Below are 23,148 nucleotides of genomic sequence, written 5' to 3' on the forward strand. Positions count from 1 at the left end.
TTAAACTTGGCAAGGCAATATGTCTAGGCAATTTCGATCCTATGTTTAAGTTTAAACGAATCATGTTCTCCCTTACTACCATTTGATGATCATCCTGTTGTTCACTGCTGCAGTAGCCTTAGCTGTACAGATAATGTCTTGCCAAGGATATAACAGCTGGACAGCTTCCTAAGCTTCAGAGCACCTTCCAAGCTCCCAAATGGTCAGGTGGGTCAAGCTGAGCTGACCAAACAAGTCTGGGGGTAAAGCTTGTTGGAGCTTTATTGCTGTTCTGAGTACAATCCTCAGAGGCTTTCGAGGGTTGACTGTCAGTTTGTGCTGTTCCTTTGCTGGACAGATCAGTTCTTTTTGGTTGGGGGTGGGCTGTTCTATATTCTTATCTGTGTTGCTGTTTTATCACTTTCCTCTTCTGGAAACTTATTGTAAAGCTAGGAGTGTTGTTTTAACTGACTCTTGAGCACTCCCATTTGATAGTTTTGTACAGTTTTCATTTTTCTTTTCCATTAAAAATAGGGTAATGTAACTGAAAACAGTTTTTCCTGTGGAGAAATTCTTTGCTTTACTTTTGAGGGGCTGGCATAGTGTTTAAGTGCTTTTTACTGTTAACTGGCTTAGACTGATAGTGTTTTATCGGTATTTACTGCTCCTCTTCCCTGGAAAGAGGCACCATTTTCAGCTTGACCATGGAACAGACTTCCAGTCCTGTGGTCAGTCCTCCTTAAGCCACACAAAATAGCACAGCCTTTGCCACCACAGCAGGCTATCAATTTGCCTAAGCTGTGAGTGAGTCTGATGTGGTCATTTGCTGTACCTCAGGCCACTCATCTTTTTCCCCAAATCCCTCTGGTGTCACATCTACAGCCAGTATGGACCAGGAGTTAGCCATGTACTGTGCAGCTGTTGGGGTCCCCTCTGTAGGCAAGGGAAAGAGACTCTTGTCAGGTCTTTTTTGCCAGAAGGCTGTACCAATCCCCTGGGTAAGCTGTTTCTGCCTTTAGTAATATGGTTGGTCCCTTTTTCCTGTCAAAAAGAAACGGAAAACCAAGCAAGTTATATATTCCTCAAATTTTTTTGTATAGAAGTAATTTGCTTTGCCTGGCTTATGGTTTAATTCAGGCTATTGATCCTTCTTAAAAAGTAGTTTCCTCATAAGAGGGATGCCTCTCTTCCTGAAGAGATTTAAGGTTCTGAATCTGAACAGGAAAATGCAGGGATGAACACAGCCCCCCCCCCCCCTCCACCCCCCGATTTCAGACTTGGAGGCAAGCTCAGTTTCTTTTGTTTTTTTTACTCAAAAAAATTTTTAATTTTTAGATACAGTAATAACTTTAATTGCATTTGTCTAAATAAGCAAAACATTATAACCTTCTGTAAGAAAAAACAGCCTGTGAAAGTATTTAAGTAATACATTGACAAATATTTTCCTTTTCCCCCTTTTCATTCATGAAGAGTCTGATTTTAATGTCTCATTGAAAGAGAGAGAGAAAATCTTCTTCCAAGGGTTATTATTCCATGTTTTAGGAAGCTCCGTTTTTGATTCTGCCGGTGTTGTCAGTGGGAGAACATTGAGGTTTCACAGTCTCTCAGAAAACTATGCGTTGTTGCAGAACGATCTTCCAGATCTTGCACCCATTCCTTTTGTTCTGTCTGCTTTAGAAGATACTTATATTAGTGACTGCAATTTTCCTGATAAACGACAAGCTGTCTGTAAAAAGGCAGATTACTTTCATTCTTACAAATTTAATTCCACTGCTGCTAAGCACCTAGTCAGTTAAGTTTTGAATTGTCAGGCTTGTATGTTTAGTTTTTATGACAAATTGTAAAATTATAAGGAATGTTTTATCTGCACTTCTTGTGAGGAAAAAAACTGCTTTAAATAACTTAGTTTTTTTCTAGTGCACAGGTCCGTATTCATTTGTTTACAGTGTGTACTTGATGCTGATACTACTACTACCAGGGCTATGGCCACTGGTAATGTTTTTGTGGTCCCTCGGACCTAATGTTTATTGGCCTGATCCCCCTGTATCCATTGTACATGCCAGGTGTACCCAGCTACTCTCCACCCCCCCCCCCTTGACTTGCTCAATCATCGCTAGGCTGGTCATGAATGCTGAGGGTGCCCTGGGAGCTCATCTGGACTGTGCTTCAGCCTGAGGAGTGGGGTAATGACCTACACACTCCACTTCCATCCCCCCTCCATGCTCAGAATACATCCAAGGGCACCTCTCCTCTTTGAACGACACCTCCCCTTGGGGAGAATATCAGTGAGTGACCTTCCACTTTGAATGAGCACACCCATCCCTTCTTTGCCACTCCCATTTGTCGCCCAAGCCACTAATCGAGCCCTGGTAGGCTGCGACATAGTTTAGGCTTTATGCCTGTACACCATTAGAGTGCCACTGTTTGAGATAGTTTGTATGGTTGCATTCTGAGAAACTCCCAGATAATGAGAACTTCAGATTTTAAATTCACTCTTGCGTAAAGGTTTACTGTTGGCCCCACTGCTGCAGATGTAATGGCAGAGGCAAGATCATCCAGAGAATTTTCAAGATATTTCAGCCCTCCTTTTCTGAATTTTCTATCTTCTCATCCAATTTTAACAAAAAAGAATAAACAGTCTTAGCAAAATAGAGGTAAGCAAATGTTTAAGAAGAAATGGCAAGGGGGGTTCCAGAAAGGAATCTTGAATCTCCCAAAACTAAGGGCAGTCCAGGTTTGACTATAGAAGAAACCTTGTGACCCCTTCCCAACCTGGTCCCTTTTTTTTCTTCTAGAAAGTGTTTCTCTCCATTTTTCTCTTTGGTGACAGATAATTTCAGCAAATGGGTTCTGAAAATCGCTTATCAAGGGTACAGATAACAGTGGGAGGAACCCCCCCCTTTCCAGGGGGGTCATTCCTCATACTCCAGATCAGACTGTTTTCCACTGGTTCTTCATCACATGCTGTTCCAAGGAGTGATGGAACCAGTTCTTCCTTCCCAGGTAGGGAAGGTTTTTATTCAAGGATATTTCTAGTGCCTAAACCTGTTTGTGGTAGTGCCCAAATTCAAAATTGTCACTTTACAACTGATGCCTCTTCTTCATCTTTCAAGGTTCCTGTTATCACAAGACTTGTAAGGATGTGATGAGCATCTTTTTCAGCCAGACTTCAGACCTTTCTTAAGGTTTTGTGTGTCTGGATCATATATCCGTTCTCTCTCTTACCATTATCCACTGCACAGTATGTTCACATATTGTGTAGCTCTAGTTATAGCTCATTGTAGGCTACAGAGTATCCACATTTTTCATATTCGGAGGACTTTGTCATCTTTGCAGAGTCTCTCAGTGTCGGGAATCTCTCTCAAGGGTGATAGTCTGTCACACAAGCTGGGATTCTAAGAGAGCATTTACGTCTTTCTTAACTCTTTCACACAGGATTGTGTTCCTGAGATGTCAGACACCCCAGTTCAAAGTGTGTTTCTTCCACAGGAAAAAATAGCTGTATGTCTAGATCCATTTGTAAGGTTTTCCACTAAATGCTTCCGTCACTGGGAGGGAATGCTTTTAAATTTTAGGCCTCGTGCCATCTTTGATTCGCAAGACTCTAAATGAGAGATACAGTGGTACCTGATATCTCTCTGGTCCCAGCACCAACACAGTTAAATCCTTTTCTAATCCCAGTGCTGGAATTTGTCAGAAGAGAAGTCCTTCCATAGAGGAGACGGCTATCTTTAAATCCAGATCTCCCCTTCTCCCACCTTATTCCACTGCAGTCTGTCACCACAGACGCATCTGACTTTGCTTGGTGAACAGTTTCAGGAGGGGTAAAAGTGCAGGGGGTGAGACACCAAGGACAGACCCAATCCTATAAATATCAAGGAGATGCTTGCCTTGATCAAGGCACTGAGCACTCTGAACCATCTTTGGTCTCCTGAACCTCTTCAAGTTCTTACAAACCATACCACAGTCATGTGGTACATCAGGAAGCAAGACGTAATTAGGTGCTGCCCCCTTTGCAGGCTAACAATGTTAGCTACAGATGTAGCTTCACAGCACAATCTTGCTCCACAGGTGTCCTGCAGTCTGACAGTGCAAAATTGTGTGGCAGATGAGCTGAACAGGACCAGTGCAAACCCTCACAAATAAAAACTAGATCAGGAGTTTTACAAAATATGATCCATCTGTGGGAAATTCCTCAAGTGTTGCCACCTCTCTGAATAATCAACTGTCAAGGTTCTATTCCAGAATTCCATTCTAGAAGACCTGTTAGACAGATCGTTTTTCTTTTCTTTGGACAGGAGTGTTCCTGAATATTTTCCTTCCTTTCCACTAGTGTCCAGGGTCTTTCTGAAGATTCAGAAGGAATTCCCCCAAGATCATTGTGGTGACTTCCTTCTGGCCCAGGCAGCCATAGTTCTCCCTTCTTTTGGAAATGGCCAGGGGCATTTATCACAGGCTTTCTCACAGTTGATGTGTGGGTGTATCCAGTGCCCCTTTTCTTGTGAGTAGATCCAATATACTTCTGCTGGCTGCCTGGATGATGGGGTCTTATTCCTTTTAGGCACCTGTTTACTGAGGATGTGCAGCAAGCACTAATAGAGCAAGTAGGCTTTCTACTAGAAAATCGTATATTGGCAAATGGAAAAGGTTTTCTAGTTGGTGCCAGCAACATAACAAGCCATTCAGGGCTAGCTTTTTTATTTTTACAATATGTGAAAGTTACTACCATATGGCCTTTCTTATTCCTTTATCAAGGTTTATTTATCTGCTATTTCAGTAGGTTTGCCCATGGATCCTGTTTCAATGCAGACTCCTGTCAAAATGTTTTGAAAGGGGTTTTGCAGAGGCCTCCAAGAAGACTGTTAGCCCCTCTTGAGATCTTAATTTTGTGTTTGAGAAAACTACTTGCTCCATTTGAACTAGTTAACCTGGCTGACTTGAGGTTCTTAACATGAAAAATACTTTACTGATTGCTCTGGCTTCTGCAAGAAGGATATTTGAGTAGCAAGCTCTTATGGAAAATGCTATAGGTATGACTCACCATAGGCATAGGGTTTCTTCAAGAACTAATCTGGTATAAAAGAACTAATCTGGTATAAAAGAAGGAAGTAGTATTGGTTTACTTTTAAGCCAAACAATCCATCTCTCCAGTTTCTTTTCCTGAACCTGAAAATGAAGGAGAGAAGATAGTCCATACCTTGGATGTCCACAGAAAACCTGGGTAATATTTTGACAGAAATAAATCTTTCCAGTCTTTGAATCAAATGTTCAGTTCTTGAGAATGTAAGAAGGGGTCAACTTGTGTCAAAGCATGTTATTTCCAAATGGTTGTATAAGGCTATTGCCTTTTGCTATACTCGCCATGACAAAACTATTCCAGGCTGGGTCAAGGCCCACTCTGTCAGGGCCTTGGCTTAATCTGTAGCTATTTGAAAAGAGTTTAGTTCTAGAAGTTACTTCATGTGTATAAACTTTAACAAAGCACTTGTAAGCTTATTTCCTTCTCTACATTCAGATGGGGCTTTGCTAGGACCATTCTCTGGGGATTCTTGGACTCTCCTTCCACCTCCCAAATGTAGCTAGCTAGGGTAATCTAGCCATATAACTAAGGCTCCTGCAGCAGTGATCAATATGGTGAACATAGTACAGTTGTGTAAGTAAACTTGTCATAACAGTGGATGTTTGATCACTGCTTCAGTAGCTGCTCCCTCTCTCCCGTTCTCCTTATTTTTGGTGTGCTTTTTATGGCAGGGTGTGGACATGGTGTTCTTAGCTTTGTCCGTTGTAGGTTTCATCCTCCCTCCTTCGGCGGGAAAGCTCTGAAGGGCTTTCCACCCAGTCTTGTCTTTTAGTCAACTCGGCTCGAGCTGCCTGACTTTTTGGGCACATGCAAGTTGCCCTGACGTTTTGGAAGATGGCTGGCTGTTTTATCCTTGGCAGGATATAACCCACATAGCTAAGGCTACTGCAGCAATGATCATGAACATCTACTGTTGTGGTAAATTTATTTATACAACCATACTTTCCCTCAACATTTCTGTCAAAGTACTCTCTAGGGTGTTTTTAAAATCTGCCAACTCCATACATTCCCTGAAAGCATGTTCATACTAACTCTCTCTGCACCAGCACATTTCCAACATTTGCTATCTTCTTGCGTGTACATGGGGTATAAAATATCTATGCAGACTCTTCCACACAAAAATCCCAAACCTTTATGACTTTGTGACATACCTGGGAGCCCTACAGATTTCTTCCTTTGTTCCTTTAGTAATTTTGCCCTTTTTGTTTTTTCCAATCCTTTTTTTTAACCTGCTCTGATTTTTACTGTTTAGTAGGGTGTAAGAATATTGCAGCATATTCCTCATTTAATAGTTTTGTACTCTGTACTCCCCTAAACACACTCAGACCTGGTCTTTCACTTGGCTTTCCCCATGTCCCTTTTGCCTAAACTCTGCCTTACTGTCTGGGATAATGGTCATTAACATGCAGTCCAAACTCCCACATAGCTTTTTCCCACTCCATTACCTTTCATTCAAAAGTTGCATGCTCCCGATTCCTTGGTTCTTCGCCAATTTCCTCTAATAAATTTCATCTCCCTCTTGTCTGTTTTCTGCACCTGTATTTGCAGACATCCCTATTGGTATAATTTCCTTTTTTTCCCCCTTTCCACTCTGGCTTCTTTCTCAGAATACTTTCTACTTCATAATGAATATAATAATCTGTGTGGGTACTACTAATCCCCTTAATTTGTCATCCAAAATCCTAGTCTGTCTGTTGCTCAAACAACCCCCCCCCCCCCCCAAAAAAAAAAAATTCTTTTTTCCACTTGGCTTTATAACCTTTTGCTTGCGTTTATAAATACGAGCCTTAACTGAGTAACATTAGACTAGCCCTCAAAGTGGGATAACCCTAAACCATCTTGTTCTTTGAGCACAATCAACTGTTTTTTCATTTTACTTTGTACTTAGTGATACACTTGGGTGCTTGACTAAACAAAGATTATTTGTAAGAAATCTGTACTGAAACCAGCAATTCTTTTTCCATACAACCTAAAGCATTGGAAAACTGCTTTCATTAGAGTCATTCTGTATAAAAACCCTAATTAGTTGAAGGGCCTGATAAAAACAAACCTAGTGGTTTCAATTTTCATTACACTGCCAGAACATTTGAATTTCCTCAGGGCATGGAGTGCAGCTGGGGTGATGTAAAGATGACAAAACAGTGGATTGTAGTCCCCTTTCTTTCTTTTTTTTTCCCTTTTCTTTTCAATTTCCTCCCATGGGGGTTACTAAATGCTTGAATGCAGGATAGTAGAGTGTTTTTGTGAAAATCATGGCCTTCCTAGTTTGTATAATGAATGAGGATACAAGAAGTCTGTCACAAGCCCCAGGGCATTTAACAGCTGAACAGTTGCATTGAGTTGTCATTATTCTGTGTTCGTCTGGCATATGTACTGTGTGTGTGTGTGTGTGTGTGTGTGTGTGTGTGTGTGTGTGTGTGTGTGTGTGTTTAGGTTAATGTCAAAAGGCTTGGTTAAGGGTGAGGTGTAAGTAACTGAAAAGAGGCTAAGAAATATTTAGAGGAATGCTAGGACATCTGCTTACCAACTTGTCTTTAGCTGAGAGTTGACTTTTGAGACAGTTAGTGAAGACTAAAGGGTAAAGGCCCGTTAACCCTTGGGCTTCATCTAATGGTAGTGGGGAAGGCACTGAAATAAAGAGCAATTTGAAAGGCAGAGATTCTAAATAAATTATTGGATGTTATGTAGTCCCATCTCGCCTCCATTATTACGTGTGGGTTTGTAGCTGATCCTCGGCTCCGACTTTGCCGCTTAGAAAGCCTGAAAACTTCTGATTTGGCTCGTGACTAATGGGTATCTCATGGTGCATGCGCACATTCCCCAGATCTCGTTTGCCGCGTCTTCAGTCAGAAGCTTCTTTTGGTTGGCCGTGGCTAAGTGATTTAGTTCTTTATTATTACTACTTATTAGGAGTTTTTGGCTTCATGTGAAGTGTTATTCTGATTGCTGACAGCTTTATTGTGATACCGATTTGTGTCTAACCAGATTTGACTTGTTACTGCTTAAAAAAAATTCTTGGGCCTGTTGGCCTTTTGTGTGTGGATGTCCTTCAAGGATGCATCTGCAGTCTTAACAAATGGGTTGTCCTGTCGTCAGGCAGCCCTTCGGTCGGCCGGATTCCAAAGTCTGGGTCTGGCTTCGGCTGGTGTCGCTCTTCACCCGACGTCATTGCGGCAGTTATTCGGGTATAAAGGCATCAGCCGACGCCATTTTCCTCAGTCTTTCTTGCCGCGTGGCGCCCGAAGCAGAAGCTGTTCGCAAGTGCCGGTCGGTCAGATCCAGAGATTACTACTACTGAATACTACTTCGAAGACTTCTATAAAGCTAAGTACCCCGTTGGGGACTCTTTCTTGCCTCAGCCGATGTCAGAGAAAGTTAATAACTGTTTATCTTGTGGGAAACAAATACCTCATAAGGATTTCCACTCCTATTGCATACATTGTTTAGGCCCAGACCACGACGTAGCAGCTTGTCTAGCCTGTGCTTCTTTTAACCGACGGACGCTTAGACGTCGCTCAGACTTTGCTGAACAGATTTTTGGTTCCGATTTTGCCTACATTATGCCGTCGGATCCTCCGACTTCGCAAATAACCAAAAAACGCAAAGAAAAGGACCGACACTCGCGGTCCGCGGTTTTGGCCGAAACCGCGGTTAAGCAAACCACGAGTGTCTCTGTTTCGGCCGAAACCGAGCAAGCGGTTCTTTCTTCAGCCGAAAACTTGCCTTCTACCGAGGCCTCTTCTAACCTGGTAGAAACGGCTTCTGAAATCCAACCTTCTGTTGCGATTTCACAGGATTTATCAGACACCATTCCCCTAGATATTTCTACCCCTGCACGTGGAGCTGCTAGGCCTCCTCCAGCTATGTCTATTAAGGCCTTTGCCAGGGCTAAGGCAGCCAAAGCATCAAAACCTGTGCCTGCCAAGCCCCCCTCTCACAGGCCCAGCACCAGCTCCCATATGCTTTCTTTGGCAGAGGATCTCATCTCCTTAATTCGTGGAGCCCAGCCTCATCCAGACAGGGCCTCTCTCCCTCCTCCAGAAAAAAGGCCTAGAGCAGAGCCCCCTGAGCCAGTAGCCACAGATGACTCCTCGGATGACTCAGATCCTCCTGAGGCTTCTTATTCTCCCTAACGAAGACTCTGATGCTGAGGAGTCCATCCCTTAAGCCTCTCCTCCTGAGGAATTTTCCTTTGGGGAAACCTTGCATGCTATGAGGGAACAATTTCAGTGGCAGGGCCAAGATTTCTCAGACTCTAGGAAAAGGCTTAGGACCTTTCTACACTTGCCACAGCATAGGCCTTTAGCTATACCTCCAGTCCTATCTGTTGTTGATGATGCATTTAATGATGTTTGCACTGCTCCTGATACTTTACCTCCGGCCCCTGCTAAGCCCGATAGGTACTACAGGGTCCCGGACACTCATCACCACTTATATAAGGCTCCTTTTGCAGATCCAGAGACTATCTCCCAGGGCCCTAAAGCTGTAGCAGCTACTTCTTCTAAAAACCCCCTCCCCTCTGAAAGGGATTCCAGGTCCTTAGAGAGATGGGGTAAAAAAGTTTACACCTCTGCTACTTTGTCAGCTAGAGCTTTGAACTGCCAATTTCATATGATTCAATATCAAGAGTTTATGCTTGACCAGTTGACTAAAAAACTGTCCTCAGAAGAATCAATAGATAAAAAGTATGTTCAAGAAATGTTACATAACGTACAGCAGGTTAGTAACCATTCTTTAAAATGTGGCTATGATGCACTGGAGGCTTCCTTTAGATCAGCCATGACTGGCACAGTTATCAGGAGGCATGCATGGTTGAAAGAACAGGCATTACCAGACCATGTCAAATCTAAGCTTTTGGATGCACCTATGGACAAGGTCAATTTAATTGGTGCCCCCGCACAGCAGGTTCTAAAAAAGATGGAAGAGAAAGCAAAATCTGTGCAAACAGTGAAAGATTTCTTACAAGTTCAACCTCCAAGGTTTAGCAGGAACTGGCCCTCCAAAAATTGGTCTTTTCCGGACACCTCTAAGGCACAAAGAGGCAGGAACAGGCGCTCTAGAGGCAGAAACCCATCCAGGGGTGCCTACAGGGGTCGCCAGTGGCAGGGCAACAACCAGCGAGGCACGGATACAGCCACCACCACTACAACAACTCAATCACAGTGACTTGGCGGTGGCACCGCCTACCAGGGAACAACTAGAAGCACCCTTAGGCGGAAAGCTAACATTATTTTCAAGAAACTGGCACTGCATTACAACAGAAAATGGATTTTGCAGACTATAGACAAAGGCTACAGGTTCCATTTCCATACACTTCCAGGAAAGAGAGGAATGCCAAACCTACCACCTTCTCAAAGGGCAGAAGCTCTAAAACAAATATCTCAATTATTAAGAATGAGAGCTGTGGAAAAGGTACCATTTCTGGAGCAACGGAAGGGATTTTACTCCAGGCTCTTCCTGGTACCAAGAAAAGAAAACAAATGGAGACCTATTCTAGACCTGTCCGCTTTAAACACATTCCTCATTGTCCCAAAATTCAAAATGCTGACCCTACAGCAGCTTCTTCCCATGCTGGGCAAGGAGTCTTGGCTGGTAACTCTAGATCTCAAGGAGGCATACCTGCACGTCCCCATAAGACCAATTTGCAGAAGATAACTCAGATTTCTTGCAGGATCAGAGCATTATCAATTCTCAGCATTGCCCTTTGGCTTATCTACTGCGCCCAGAGTGTTCACAAAATGCCTGGCATCAGTAATCGCTCATTGCAGACTTCAGGGAATTCAAATTTATCCCTACCTGGACGACTGCCTGATACAAGCGGACAACAATAACAAACTCACAGAAGATTTACAAAGAGTCATCTACCTGCTGCAAGCCCTGGGATATACAGTCAATACAAAAAAGTCAAGGCTGATTCCATCCCAAAGAATAACCTTTCTGGGTGCAGAACTGGACACATCAAAACAAATGGCATTTCTAACTACAGAAAATAAAAAGCAACTTCCTCTCTACTTCTTGGCATTGACAAAGCAGAGCCATCTAACTGCAAGAAAAGTGCTACAAGCTCTAGGCTTCATGGCATCCTGCATAATTCTGGTACCGCATGCCAGGCTACATATGAGAAAGCTACAGTGGTACCTAAAGAATTTGTGGTCTCAGCACAAGCACAGCCTAGAAACCAAAATTCCAATAATCCCATGCCTGAAGCAAGAGTTCTTATGGTGGGCTCAGGCCTGTCAATCAAACACAGGACTGCCCTTCTGCAAAAGTCAACCAAGATAAACCATCACGACAGATGCCTCAGACCTCGGTTGGGGGGCACACATGATGGACAAGTGCTTTCAAGGCCTATGGACTCAAGACCAGCTGCATCTGCACATAAATCTAAAAGAAATGATGGCAGTAAAATTGGCAATCCAGGCATTCAGACCTTTTCTCCAAGAAGGCCAGTTGATGATAAGGACAGACAACACCACAGTTATGTGGTACATCAACAAACAGGGAGGCACACACTCATACCCTCTATGCCGGTTGGCACTGGACCTATGGAATGTGGCTCTGAGCTACAACATTCAGTTACAGGCAATTTATGTACCAGGGAAGGAAAACATTCTAGCAGACATATTAAGCAGAACTACAACAGATGCCCACGAATGGATGCTGCATCCGGACATCTTCAAAACCATCACAAGAAAATGGGGATTACCACAAATAGACTTGTTTGCATCCCCTTTCAATCACCAGTTGAAGAAATTCTGCACAAGGACTTACCACCCACTTGCTTGGAAGGTGGACTCCCTATCCTTCAGTTGGAAAAACCTGACAGCATATGCATTCCCACCACTACCTTTGATGCACAAGGTGCTTCTCAAAATCAAAGAGGAACGTCCGAGGATCATTCTGATAGCCCCAGCCTGGCCAAGACAACATTGGTATCCACTTCTGAGGAGCATGTCCCGGGGACAAATATCGACACTGCCCCTGATCCCATTACTACTGACACAGAACAACTACAACATTCTGCATCCAAACTTGAAAACTCTGCAGCTAACTGCCTGGAGCATTACATAACAGCAATTAACCCGAATTTATCCCAAAGGGTTAAAGACATAATCCTGGAGGCTCGTAGACCTTCAACAAGAAAGAATTATGCAGCAAAATGGAAAAGATATCTCATCTGGAGTACTGCAAAGGGGCAAGATGTGACACTGGTGAACATAGCCAACATCCTGGAGTACTTGGCGGAGCTCTTCTATACAGGCCTGTCCTATTCCTCCATCAAGATACATGCATCAGCTATTTCAGCAGAGTACAGCTTGGATCCTCCTGTCTTCTCGCACCCTCTGCTCAGACAGTTTCTGAGAGGAATCAAAATGTAAAACCTCCCAGGAAACCTCCATTGCCCGCATGGGACTTGAACTTTGTGCTAGAAAAACTGACTCTACCCCCTTTCGAACCAGCAGCAACAGCAGAAATACAATACTTATCCTGGAAAACTGCTTTCCTGCTGGCAATAACTTCAGCAAGAAGGGTCTCTGAACTACAGGCATTAATGGCAGTGCAACCCTTCCTAATCTTCCATCAAGACAGAGTGTCCATGAGAACAAATCCTACATTTATGCCTAAGGTGGTATCTAGAGTATCTTTAAATCAGGCTATCCACCTTCCTACATTCTTCCCCAACCCACAGAACAGCGGAGAAAGACTCTTACATACCTTGGATGTACACAGACAATTACGCTACTACCTGGACAGGACAAAAAACAATAGAAAAACTGACCAGCTTCTGGTAGCATATGCAGCAGGAAAGGAAGGAAAACCTATTTCTAAACAGACAATCTCCAAATGGATAGGAAATTGCATTAGATTTTGTTACTCCTACCATGGAAAGAAAACTCCAGAGAACATCAGGCCTCACTCCACAAGGGCTACAGCCACTACCACAGCTTTCTTACGAGGAGTGGCTACAAAGGACATTATAGAGGCTGCTACTTGGACCTCCGTGCATACATTTGCCAAGCATTATAACTTACCTTTATACTCTAGATCCCGTGCTGGCTTTGCCACTGCTGTTTTGCAAGGGATCCTAACTACACCATAATCTCTTCTCATTTCCTCCTCCCTAGTTTAGCTATGGTATTCTACCCATTTGTTAAGACTGCAGATGCATCCTTGAAGGACATAGTACAGTTTTGTACCTACCATAAATGTAGATGTCCGAGAGGAATGCATCTGCAGTCAGGATTACCCACCCTCCTTCCCCTCTGAGGTACTCCTAGGGTATTTGCCAATCTTCAGCTAGCTTGGGGATCTATTATGGTGTATTTGTTTGTATATATGTACATACATGCTTATTTTATGTGTTTGCTCTCTACTATTTGGAAACTTTGGCATTTATCCAAATTTAGCCATCCAAGAGGGCACCTGGCATCTGGGGCAAGAAACACTGAGGAAAATGGCGTCGGCTGATGCCTTTATACCCGAATAACTGCCGCAATGACGTCGGGTGAAGAGCGACACCAGCCGAAGCCAGACCCAGACTTTGGAATCCGGCCGACCGAAGGGCTGCCTGACGACAGGACAACCCATTTGTTAAGACTGCAGATGCATTCCTCTCGGACATCTACATTTATGGTAGGTACAAAACTGTACTTTCCCGTGACTGTGTGCTTTTAGACTAGACCGTTTAACTTAGAGGTGCTAGTTTGTTCCCTTTTTTCCTTTGCACTAGGTTCGTTTAAGTTAAAGAACCTATTAAAAAAAAAAAAAAAAAAAAAAAAAAAAAAAAAAGCACACTTATTTTTTGTTGATTGTTAGGGCTAGATCTGTTTGTTAGAGGATCTAGTTCCTCTCTTGTGGTGACTGTGTTGGTTTTTCTCTACTGTCATTATGTCCAAAGAACATAAAGAGCATAAACAGGGTTTAAAAAGTGTACTAAATGTTCGCAAAAAATGTCCATCACTGATGGACAATAACGTCTGTATGTACTGTTTAGGGGCCATACATCTTCAAGAAACTTGTCTCTTTTGTCATTCCTTTAGTGCTCCAGGAACAGAAGAATAAGCTGATCCTAAAAGGCATGTTAAAACCTTCCTTCGAGGAAGACCTAGCCAGATATTCTTCGTGTTTCACTGTTGCAGTCATTACATTTGGGTAATCTGTTGGCAGGTTGCACTCAGTCGGCCTGAATAACAAAGTCTTGGGTCCTGCGTCAGTTGCTGTCTCCTCTTCCATGACGTCAGGGGTATAAAACATGCAGCCGACTCCATTTTATTCAGTCTTTCTTGCCGCGCAGTGCCCGAAGCAGAAGCATTTCGCAAGTGCCGGTCGGCCGTCTCCTGAAATTTTCGCATTCGAGTTTCAGAACCGAAGTCTTCAACTAAAGCTAAGTATCCCATTGGGAAAACTTTTTCTTGCTCCTTACCAATGTCGGTAAACGTTAATTGCATTACTTGTGGGAAGCAAATACCTCATAAGGATTTTCATTTGTACTGTATTCGTTGTCTAGGCCCAGATCATAACGTGCCTTGCTGTCGGTTTTGTGCTAGATTTAACCTATTAAGCGTCAGTATATTTTTGCTTCTAAATATTTTGGATCCAGATTTAATTACCCTGAAATGTCGTCTGTTAGCAATCCGACTACCGGAGTTCACAAAAAACGCAAAGAAAAAGACAGAGGTCCAAAACCGATGAAACTTCTCCTAAGCCAGTCGCCGGTACTCAGTGAGGCGTTTTCGCAGCCCCTGATACCTGCTACTTTTGAGTCGCAGGCCTCTACCGAGACCCATGCGGAGTCTGGTATGCCGTGAGATTCTCAGTATTGAACCCGCAGATGTCTCTCTCTTGGATGGGTCTGGAGCCGCTGAGCAGGCACTGGCTTCTGAGGGTGTTTTCAGGCCTCAACATTTTTATATAAAACCAATGCCAGCCTCAAAAACAAGATAAAAAAAAAAATCTGTCTAAAAAACATGAGGCACGTGCTCAGGGACATGGGCCTAAAAAACAGATGATCAAAATGGCTGAGGACTTAATTACTTTGATCAGGGTTTCCCAACCCCCCCTGCTAAGAGGCCTAGGCAAGGCACTGATTATGAATCTTCAGATCAGGTTTCCATTTCTTCTGATCAGGAATTTTCTATTCCACCCTATGAGGATTCTGATGCAGAAGAATCCATCCCATCTGCATCTCCTTCTGAGGATTATTCATTTGGCATTTGGAGAAACCTTGTATACTTTAAGGGAACATTTTCATTGGGAGAGTCAGGATTTCTCTGAATCAGAAAAAGAGGATTAGGGATTTCCTCCTTCTTCCTCAGCATAGGCCTTTGGCAGTACCTCCTGTATTAGACATTGTTGATTGTGTTTTCGGAATCAAGCATGGCTCCTGATTCCCTACCTCCGGCTCCTAGTAAGCCAGACAGATAATTACAGGGTTCCTGACTCCCACAAAGTTCTATTCAAAAATCCTGCTGCTGATCCTGAGACTACCTCACAGGGTCCCAAAGGTGTAAAGGCCTCTACCGCCAACAATCCTACCCCCTCTGATAGAGATTCCAGGGCGCTGGATAGATAGGGAAAGAAGGTTTTTACGTCTGCAACCTTGGCAATTAGGGCCTTAAACTGCCAGTTTCATATGCTTAAATTATCAACAGCATGTTATGGGCTTATTGAAACAGAAAATTATTTTGATTTCTGATTGTGTGGAAAATAAAGAATTACAGGAATTATTGCATTCAGCAAACTGGTTGGAAAGCATACTTTGCAATGTGGTTTTGATTCCTTGGAGGCCTCTTGCAGGGCCTCAGTTACTGGATCTGTGATTAGAAGGCATGCCTGGCTCAAGGAGCAAAGTCTGCCTGATCATGTTAAAGCTAAATTGTTGGATGCCCTCTTGCAGCATGATACTCTGTTTGGTAATAAGGCAGAAGAGGTTGTAAAGAAAATGGAAGACAAAGCTAAATCTATGCAAACTATAAAAGATTTCTTACAAGTGCAGCCACCCATGTTCAGTAGGCACTGGCCTACTAAAAATTGGTACTTTCCTGTGTCCAACAGAGCCTCTCAAGGCAAATCCAGGTGCTCAAAAGGCTCTAGATACCAATCATAAGGTTCTTACAGGTCAAAGCAATGGGGTGCCTCCACCTCCAAATCTGGAGGAAACTAAGCACAACCCTACAGTAAGCAGTCTCTGTGACTTCCCTCTACCTTCACCAAGCACTTATCTTTTGGCAATCCCCCTTGGGGGGAAAATTAGCACTTCATGCTCAAAATTGGCAGTTAATTACCCAGGACAAGTTGGTATTAAACATAGTATCCCAGGGATACAGATTAATTTCCATACTTTGCCAATTCCAAACGGTTGGCCAGATCTGCCACAAAATCAATGGGCAGAGGCTCAGAAACAAATTGCGTCCCTCATGGATATGGGGGCTATTCAACCAGTACCAGAAAAGGAAAAAGGACAAGGTTTTTATTCAAGACTTTTCCTGGTACCCAGAAAAGACTATGCCTGGTGTCCAATACTGGACTTATCAGTTTTGAACACGTTCTTGCAGATTCCAAAATTCAAAATGCTGTCTGAGTGTACAATAGTGGAAAAGGATGGTTTTAGCAAAAAAATTCTTCAGAAAGTTTGTTTTTGTCATAGCTTCTGTACAACACTCGACAGTTTCACTGACTGCTTGTTAGGCTCCTTTATGACTTTGTGTAGAAACAAACTGGAAGCTGACCACCACAATAAATGGAAGAAATGTTTAATATAAACAGACAAGCGCTTTCACGTGTACTTAGACACGCTTCTTCAGATCCTTACAACTGACTGTTAAAATTCAAAAGTATATATAGGCTGTCCTGTTATAATCATTCAATTAATTGATCTAAATACTTTAAATGCAAGCATGTGTTTAAAATCATTCAATTAAAAAGGACAATGCACTAGTAGATACTGCAACTTATGTCAAAAAACAAACAAATAGAGCTTCTAAATAAACAAAGTTAGACAACCAGAAATCTTAAAACTATACAATCAACAATTGAAAAATTTTCTGTTAAACAAAAATGACACTTGATAAAACAATATGTCATAAAAAACTCTTGTATATACTTCTCATATGAATATGAGTATAAGTATGAAATCTAAAAATTGTGCATCAAATGTTTCATATAAACATATTATGTATGTATGTATATGAAAATATTAAATACTGAATAGAGCAGATATTATGATGTCTGGTTCTCCAAACCATGAGTAGGATATTGTTACATTTGATAAAATCTGACGCTTATTAAACAAACCAATAATAATAGTAAAAACTTCATGTAGGTAAAAATATAAGTGTGGGTCCATATATGAGTATAAGTTGGTTTCTAAACATAAATATAGATATATAAATATAAATGTAAATATATGAATTAATATAAACTAGTATGTATGTATAAATGTATAAAATGCACTGTAAATGAATAAATATGTAGGCAAGCCGAAAGATGAATCCAAGTATATGGCTCATTTGTAGTTGAGCAATGAGAGTCAAATAAATACTGTGAATATCAGTGCAGTAATTTCATCAGAGCAACTAAATCAAGATCACTTAATCTTATGTATAAAATCAAGCCTCATAAGTCAAACTCTGTATAATTAAAAAAGGGGAATAATAGGTGTGAGTCATTAAAAATATATATATTAGTAAAAACATAAAACATGTATATTTCTAACCCATGAATACATGGCAAGAGAATGGAACAGACCATGTCTGAGTAAAGTATCTTAATGAAACATATAAGACAAGTAAGACGAGTGAAACTCTCTGACCTGAATACTGTATGTATGTCTAGGATATATATAAGGGCAATCTATGAGATGCTTGCCAGAAAACTGCATATAAACATATCCTGCAATGAAGAACACAGATGTTGTTCTGTATATTTGATTTTCAACGTCAGGTGTCATTAGGAAGTCACTTGGCACTGCGTCCTTTCAAAGGAGCCCTAACGCTGACATATTGATTTAGCCCTGGTTCATAATGAGCTTTGAGTTTAAAAATCCAGGAGAGTTCTACTAGTTCTAAATCATTAAAATTGTCTCCATCTCTAGGATTTGGTAAAACTGTTTGTAAAACTCTAAAGACAAACGAATGTGTTGAGTTTTTGGAGATGTGTTTGGCTAAAGCATTCTTAGTATCAACCTTTTTAATGTCTAACATATGTTCTAGCACCCTCTCTCTCAAGGTTCTAGTAGTCATTCCTACATAGAACGCTGTGCACCTCTGGCAGGTAGCCAAGTAAATAAGATTCTTACTATCACATGTGGCAGTATGATGAGGTTCAAACCTATAGTTCAGGATCGGATGCTCAAATTCTTGAATTGTGGTGATCAGAGTGCAAACACTGCACTTATTACAAGAGAAAGTTCCTTTCCTCATGTTCTTATTCAGGCTGATGTTCTTGCTGACTATGTTCGACTCTATACATAAAAGCCTACTAAGGTTCTTTTGTTTCTGAATATAATAAGATGGTGTTGGGCCCACTAGTGCTGCTATCCGTTGATCAGTCAGAAGAATGTGCCAATTACTAAGAATTATGTCTTTAATATGATGAATATCATTAGTATATCTGAGGTTAATCCTGACTCTTGAATTATCAAAGGACTTCTTGCCATGATGTCCAGACATTCTACTATAATTTCCATTGGAAGTTGTCTGTTCATTAAATATAATCTGGTTCTTGACCTTCTTGACCTTCTCTTCACCATAGCCTCTATTCAAAAAACACTGTTCTAAGAAGTTACTTTATGACTTTGTTCAGATTCCCTGTGGCGATTCCTAAACTTTTTTTTTTTTTTTTGTCCAGGAGGTTTTACTGACACTTCCTAGCTCTGCTAAACACCTGAGAGACTCCATTCGTTATAGTGGCTAGGGCATGGATACTTGTCCCGACAAGTTCATCCTTTCAAGCTGCAAAAAAAAGAAGTGCCTGGGAATGGAAACGTCAGTCTTGAAGCCAGCTTCTGTTTTGCCTCGGACACTGGTCTCCATCGATTTCCTTAGACCGCGCTTTTTTCTTTTTCCTCTACTGATCCCTGTGGCATTCCTTGAGATGCCCCTATGGACTGGGGATTGGGCACTTCCTTTGTGGCTGTCAAGTTTCCTTTGCTAGGGAAGAATGTACCACTCCTACAGGCTTTTTGGGGAAGGTGCAGGGGATGCTTTCTCACATAACCTCACAGAAGAGCCTCTTCCCTGGGAAAGGGTCTGTCTGTGTACCTGTTCCTTTATTAGGGTCTCCTTGAAAAAAAGAGCACAAGTCCATGCATTTAAAGGAAGGCAGCAAATGAGCAATTTTTGTAATGCTTTAGTAAATAAAAGTTGAAAATAAAACCAAATGTATATTAGACAGCAATTATTTACTTTTTCTTTTTCTGTTGGTGTCTGTTAGTGTATGAGAACTCATGTTGCAGAGATTTAATAAAGATATCCAAGATTGTTGTACAAAAATAGTGGGCATGAGTGTACATTAGAAGTAATATTTGTTTTTGTCGTTTTCTTTAAGCTCTTTATGAGAAAGCAGAGATCAAACCACCAGAAGACAAAGACAAACATATTCTTATAGGTGTATCCTCTGATCGTGGCCTTTGTGGTGCAATACATTCATCAGTTGCTAAAACCATTAAAAGCGAAGTAAGCACACTGTCAAAGTCTGGAAAGGAAGTGAAAATTGTCGGGATTGGTGACAAGTTGAGAGCTTTGCTTCACAGGTAATCCATCAGAATTGCAGTGCAGTTTGCATAAAAAAAAGTTAGTGTGGCATTTTATGAATATCTTTAGGAAGATAGAAATTGCAGACATATATTACAGATAAATGATTGCCATTTGTTTGTACTTTCTTCTGAACACTGTTGTAATGTGGAAGTACTTGCTCAGTAAGTGCATAAATGATTTATTTTGAGTGATCTGTTTTGTAGGCTTGATCAACATGCACATCAATAGATCAACTTTTTTTTTCTGTTAAGTTATTGCATAATCCTGTAACTGCATTAGTAGTTGCAGAGTACATTGAGAGAATTATGCCTTTAAAGAATTTGTCTGCTGAGATTAAGAATGTACCACCTCACCTGGGATTTCCATTTTCAAAGATATAAAAGCAAGGTGTAAACACTGCTATATGCAGAAATACCCACAGGAAGTGTGGTAAACACTGACAAAATATTAAAATACATTGTTTTAATAAAAAAAGTAGAAATTACAGAATAGTAAATCTAATAATAAAATGAGAATAAGGGGGTTCCCAAATTGAGTTTCTGAGCAGTGAGCCAGAAAAAAATGAAATGGATCCTGTGAAGAGTCAGAAGATTTTGTTCGGTTGACAGACTGAACACTGACTTCCTTTCACAGCTGAGGGCTTTCCTGTCAGATTATGCTTAGGCAAATCAGCTGTCATAGGAAGGAAGTACAGTCTGAGCTATTAAAAGCTGGCCACCACTGGGTTACCTTGGCAGATAATACAAAATGCCACTGTGGCAGTTGGAATGACTAGCAAAATATGCCAGATGGTGCTCTTAGGAGATCAGCTACTAAAATGCATTCATATTAATTACTCACAGTTACAAGATACTTGACAAATGTCAGACTCCAACAGGCCAGCCATTAAAACTATTGCCTGTTACAGTGCCCAAAGCACAAGTTCTCCTTCAAGCAAGACACATTAATGTTACTCCATTCAGGACCTACAAGGGCAACCACTACGTATGGGTTACCCTAACCCACTTCTTTCCTGGTGCCAACTACAGAAGTTAAGACCACAGAAGGTCACCTTGGTATGTCTAAAAAAGAACAAAAAAGAAACTGATTTTCAGGAGAGAATTTCCCAGTAGGTACAATCATTAGAAACGTGCTCCCAGAATTATAAAATCTTTCTTCAAGAAAATCACCAAAGTTGGTATCTCACATCAGGGCAATTTCCTGAGAAATTGCCATACATTCCCAAAGGACACAAATACAATGTTAAATAAGCTTTTGGCTATCCATTTATTTATTTGTTTTTTATTCAGAGGTTTTCAGCTTGGCTCCCTTTTGTTTGCATCATTAGCTTCAAATGTCCCCACACACCGAGGCAAGACCTCTACTCCATGCCATAAATTTGTTTGCTTATGTATTGTTTCTCATTACTAATCAATGAGCAATCTTTTTTTTTTTTTTTTTTCTCGTAAGCTACAACTGTACCCCTAGCATGCTGTAACAGCCCAAGAGATGGTACTACATTAGGATAGTGCATGGGCTTCACATCAGATGGGTGTTTTTAGAAACAGCATGCACCCTGAAACATTTCTACAACCATCACCTGAGAGAAGTACACTCATTTCATTCCTGTCCCTGCCAGCTCCACCAGCTTTAGGCTACCAACAAAGCCTCTATCATTAGCAATGAAGTCAGACTCCTTTTCTCTGAACCATATAGCTTGTCCACAGTGTTAGTGGTAACAATTTGCTGGCATTATCAAAGCAAGACAGGATAACACTGAAAGGATGATAGGACAACAATGTCTTTTTCACACTGCGAGTCTCCCCCAAACAGAGAATCTAGGTGCAGTGACAGCTGGTTTTGAAAACTGCATATGCATGCTCTAGTTGTCTTCTTATTGGAACTGATCACTAGCCAGAAATAAAATCTTACATGAGTGGTATGTGCTAATGCCAGCATGGAATTCAGACTAGTCTATGCTTTTGGTATATCTCTTAGAAGTGCATTGTCTGTGTGTGTTGTTAGACAGTAGGGGCCTTCTTTACTATTGCTCTGCCTTATTTTCCTATCAACAGAACTTGGATTTTTTCAGTGTTTGAGTTATTTACAGAGGATTTTTTAAGCGGCAGGTTGTGATTTTACCACAAATTAAGTTTCAATTTTCTGTGAAGATTTTACTCCGACAAAATTGTTATTAAATGTTGTTTTATGACAGTTTAACATGGTTAGTGTGTAAAGTTAATTTTTTTAACAGTTGGTTGGCACATTGCTTGCTTTGGTCCTTGGACTTTTTATACAGGAAATTATTTAACATGTTCTTTGTTTTCACTGTTGCAGTCATTAAATTTGGGTAATCTGCTGGCAGGTTGCCCGCAGTCGGCTTGATTAACAAAGTCTTGGGTCCTGCGTCGGTTGCTGTCCCTTCTTCCATGACGTCAGGTCGTCAAAGGTATAAAACATGCAGTCTACGAAACATGCAGCCGATGCCATTACATCAGTCTTTCTTACTGCACGGTGCCCGAAGTAGAAGCAGTTCGCAAGTGCCGGTCGGCCGACTCCTGAAATTTTCGTTTTTGAGTTTCAGAACCAAAGTCTTAAACTAAAAGCTAAATACCCTGTTGGGGAAACTTTTTCTTGCTCCTTACCGATGTCGGTAAAAGTTAATAATTGCATTACTGGTGGGAAGCAAATACCTCATAAGGATTTTCATTTGTACTGTATTCCTTGCCTAGGCCCTGATCACAATGTGCCTTGCTGTCGGTTTTGTGCTAAATTTAATCAATGCACAATTAAACGTCTGTATATTTTTGCTTCTAAATATTTTGGCTCAAGATTTAACTATCCAGAAATGTCGGTTAGGAATACGACTACCGGAATACCTAAAAAACTCAAAGAAAGAGACAGACCATCGAGGTCCAAAACCGACGACGCTTCTCCTAAGCCAGTCGCCAGTTTGCCCGTACTAAAGGCGCTTTCGCAGCCCCTGATACCCACTACTTCTGATTCACAGGCCTTTACTGAGACCCATTCGGAGTCCGGTATGCCGCGAGATGCTTCAATTATGGAACCCGCGGATGTCTCTACCTTAGATGGGTCCGGAGCCGCTGTGCAGGCACCGGCTTCTGAGGGTGTTTTCAGGCCTACAGATTTGTATATTAGACTGACGCCATCTTAAAAACTAAGGCCAAAATCTAAATCTGTCTAAAAAACCGACACCTGGGCCACATGTGCAGGCCCCTATGCCTAAAAACTAATGATCAAAATGGCTGAAGATTTAATTACTCTGATCAGGGGTAGCCAACCCCCTCCTAAGCGGCCTAGGCAAGACAATGATTATGAATCTTCTGAGCAGGA

General features: G+C 41.5%; 1 protein-coding gene across 2 annotated transcripts in view; it reads left to right on the forward strand.

Moving 5' to 3' along the window:
- ATP5F1C (ATP synthase F1 subunit gamma) overlaps positions 1-23,148 on the forward strand; it is a 325,104-nt gene that overhangs the window by 98,917 nt on the left and 203,039 nt on the right. For both annotated transcript variants that reach the window (XM_044088363.1, XM_044088364.1), the window contains exon 4: positions 19,607-19,811. In XM_044088363.1, the coding sequence (XP_043944298.1) occupies positions 19,607-19,811 (205 nt within the window). The remainder of the gene's footprint in view (positions 1-19,606; positions 19,812-23,148) is intronic.

Source organism: Protopterus annectens, chromosome 11.part0 (genome assembly GCF_019279795.1).
Source record: "Protopterus annectens isolate FY-2018-M chromosome 11.part0, PAN1.0, whole genome shotgun sequence".
Taxonomy (NCBI): domain Eukaryota; kingdom Metazoa; phylum Chordata; order Ceratodontiformes; family Protopteridae; genus Protopterus; species Protopterus annectens.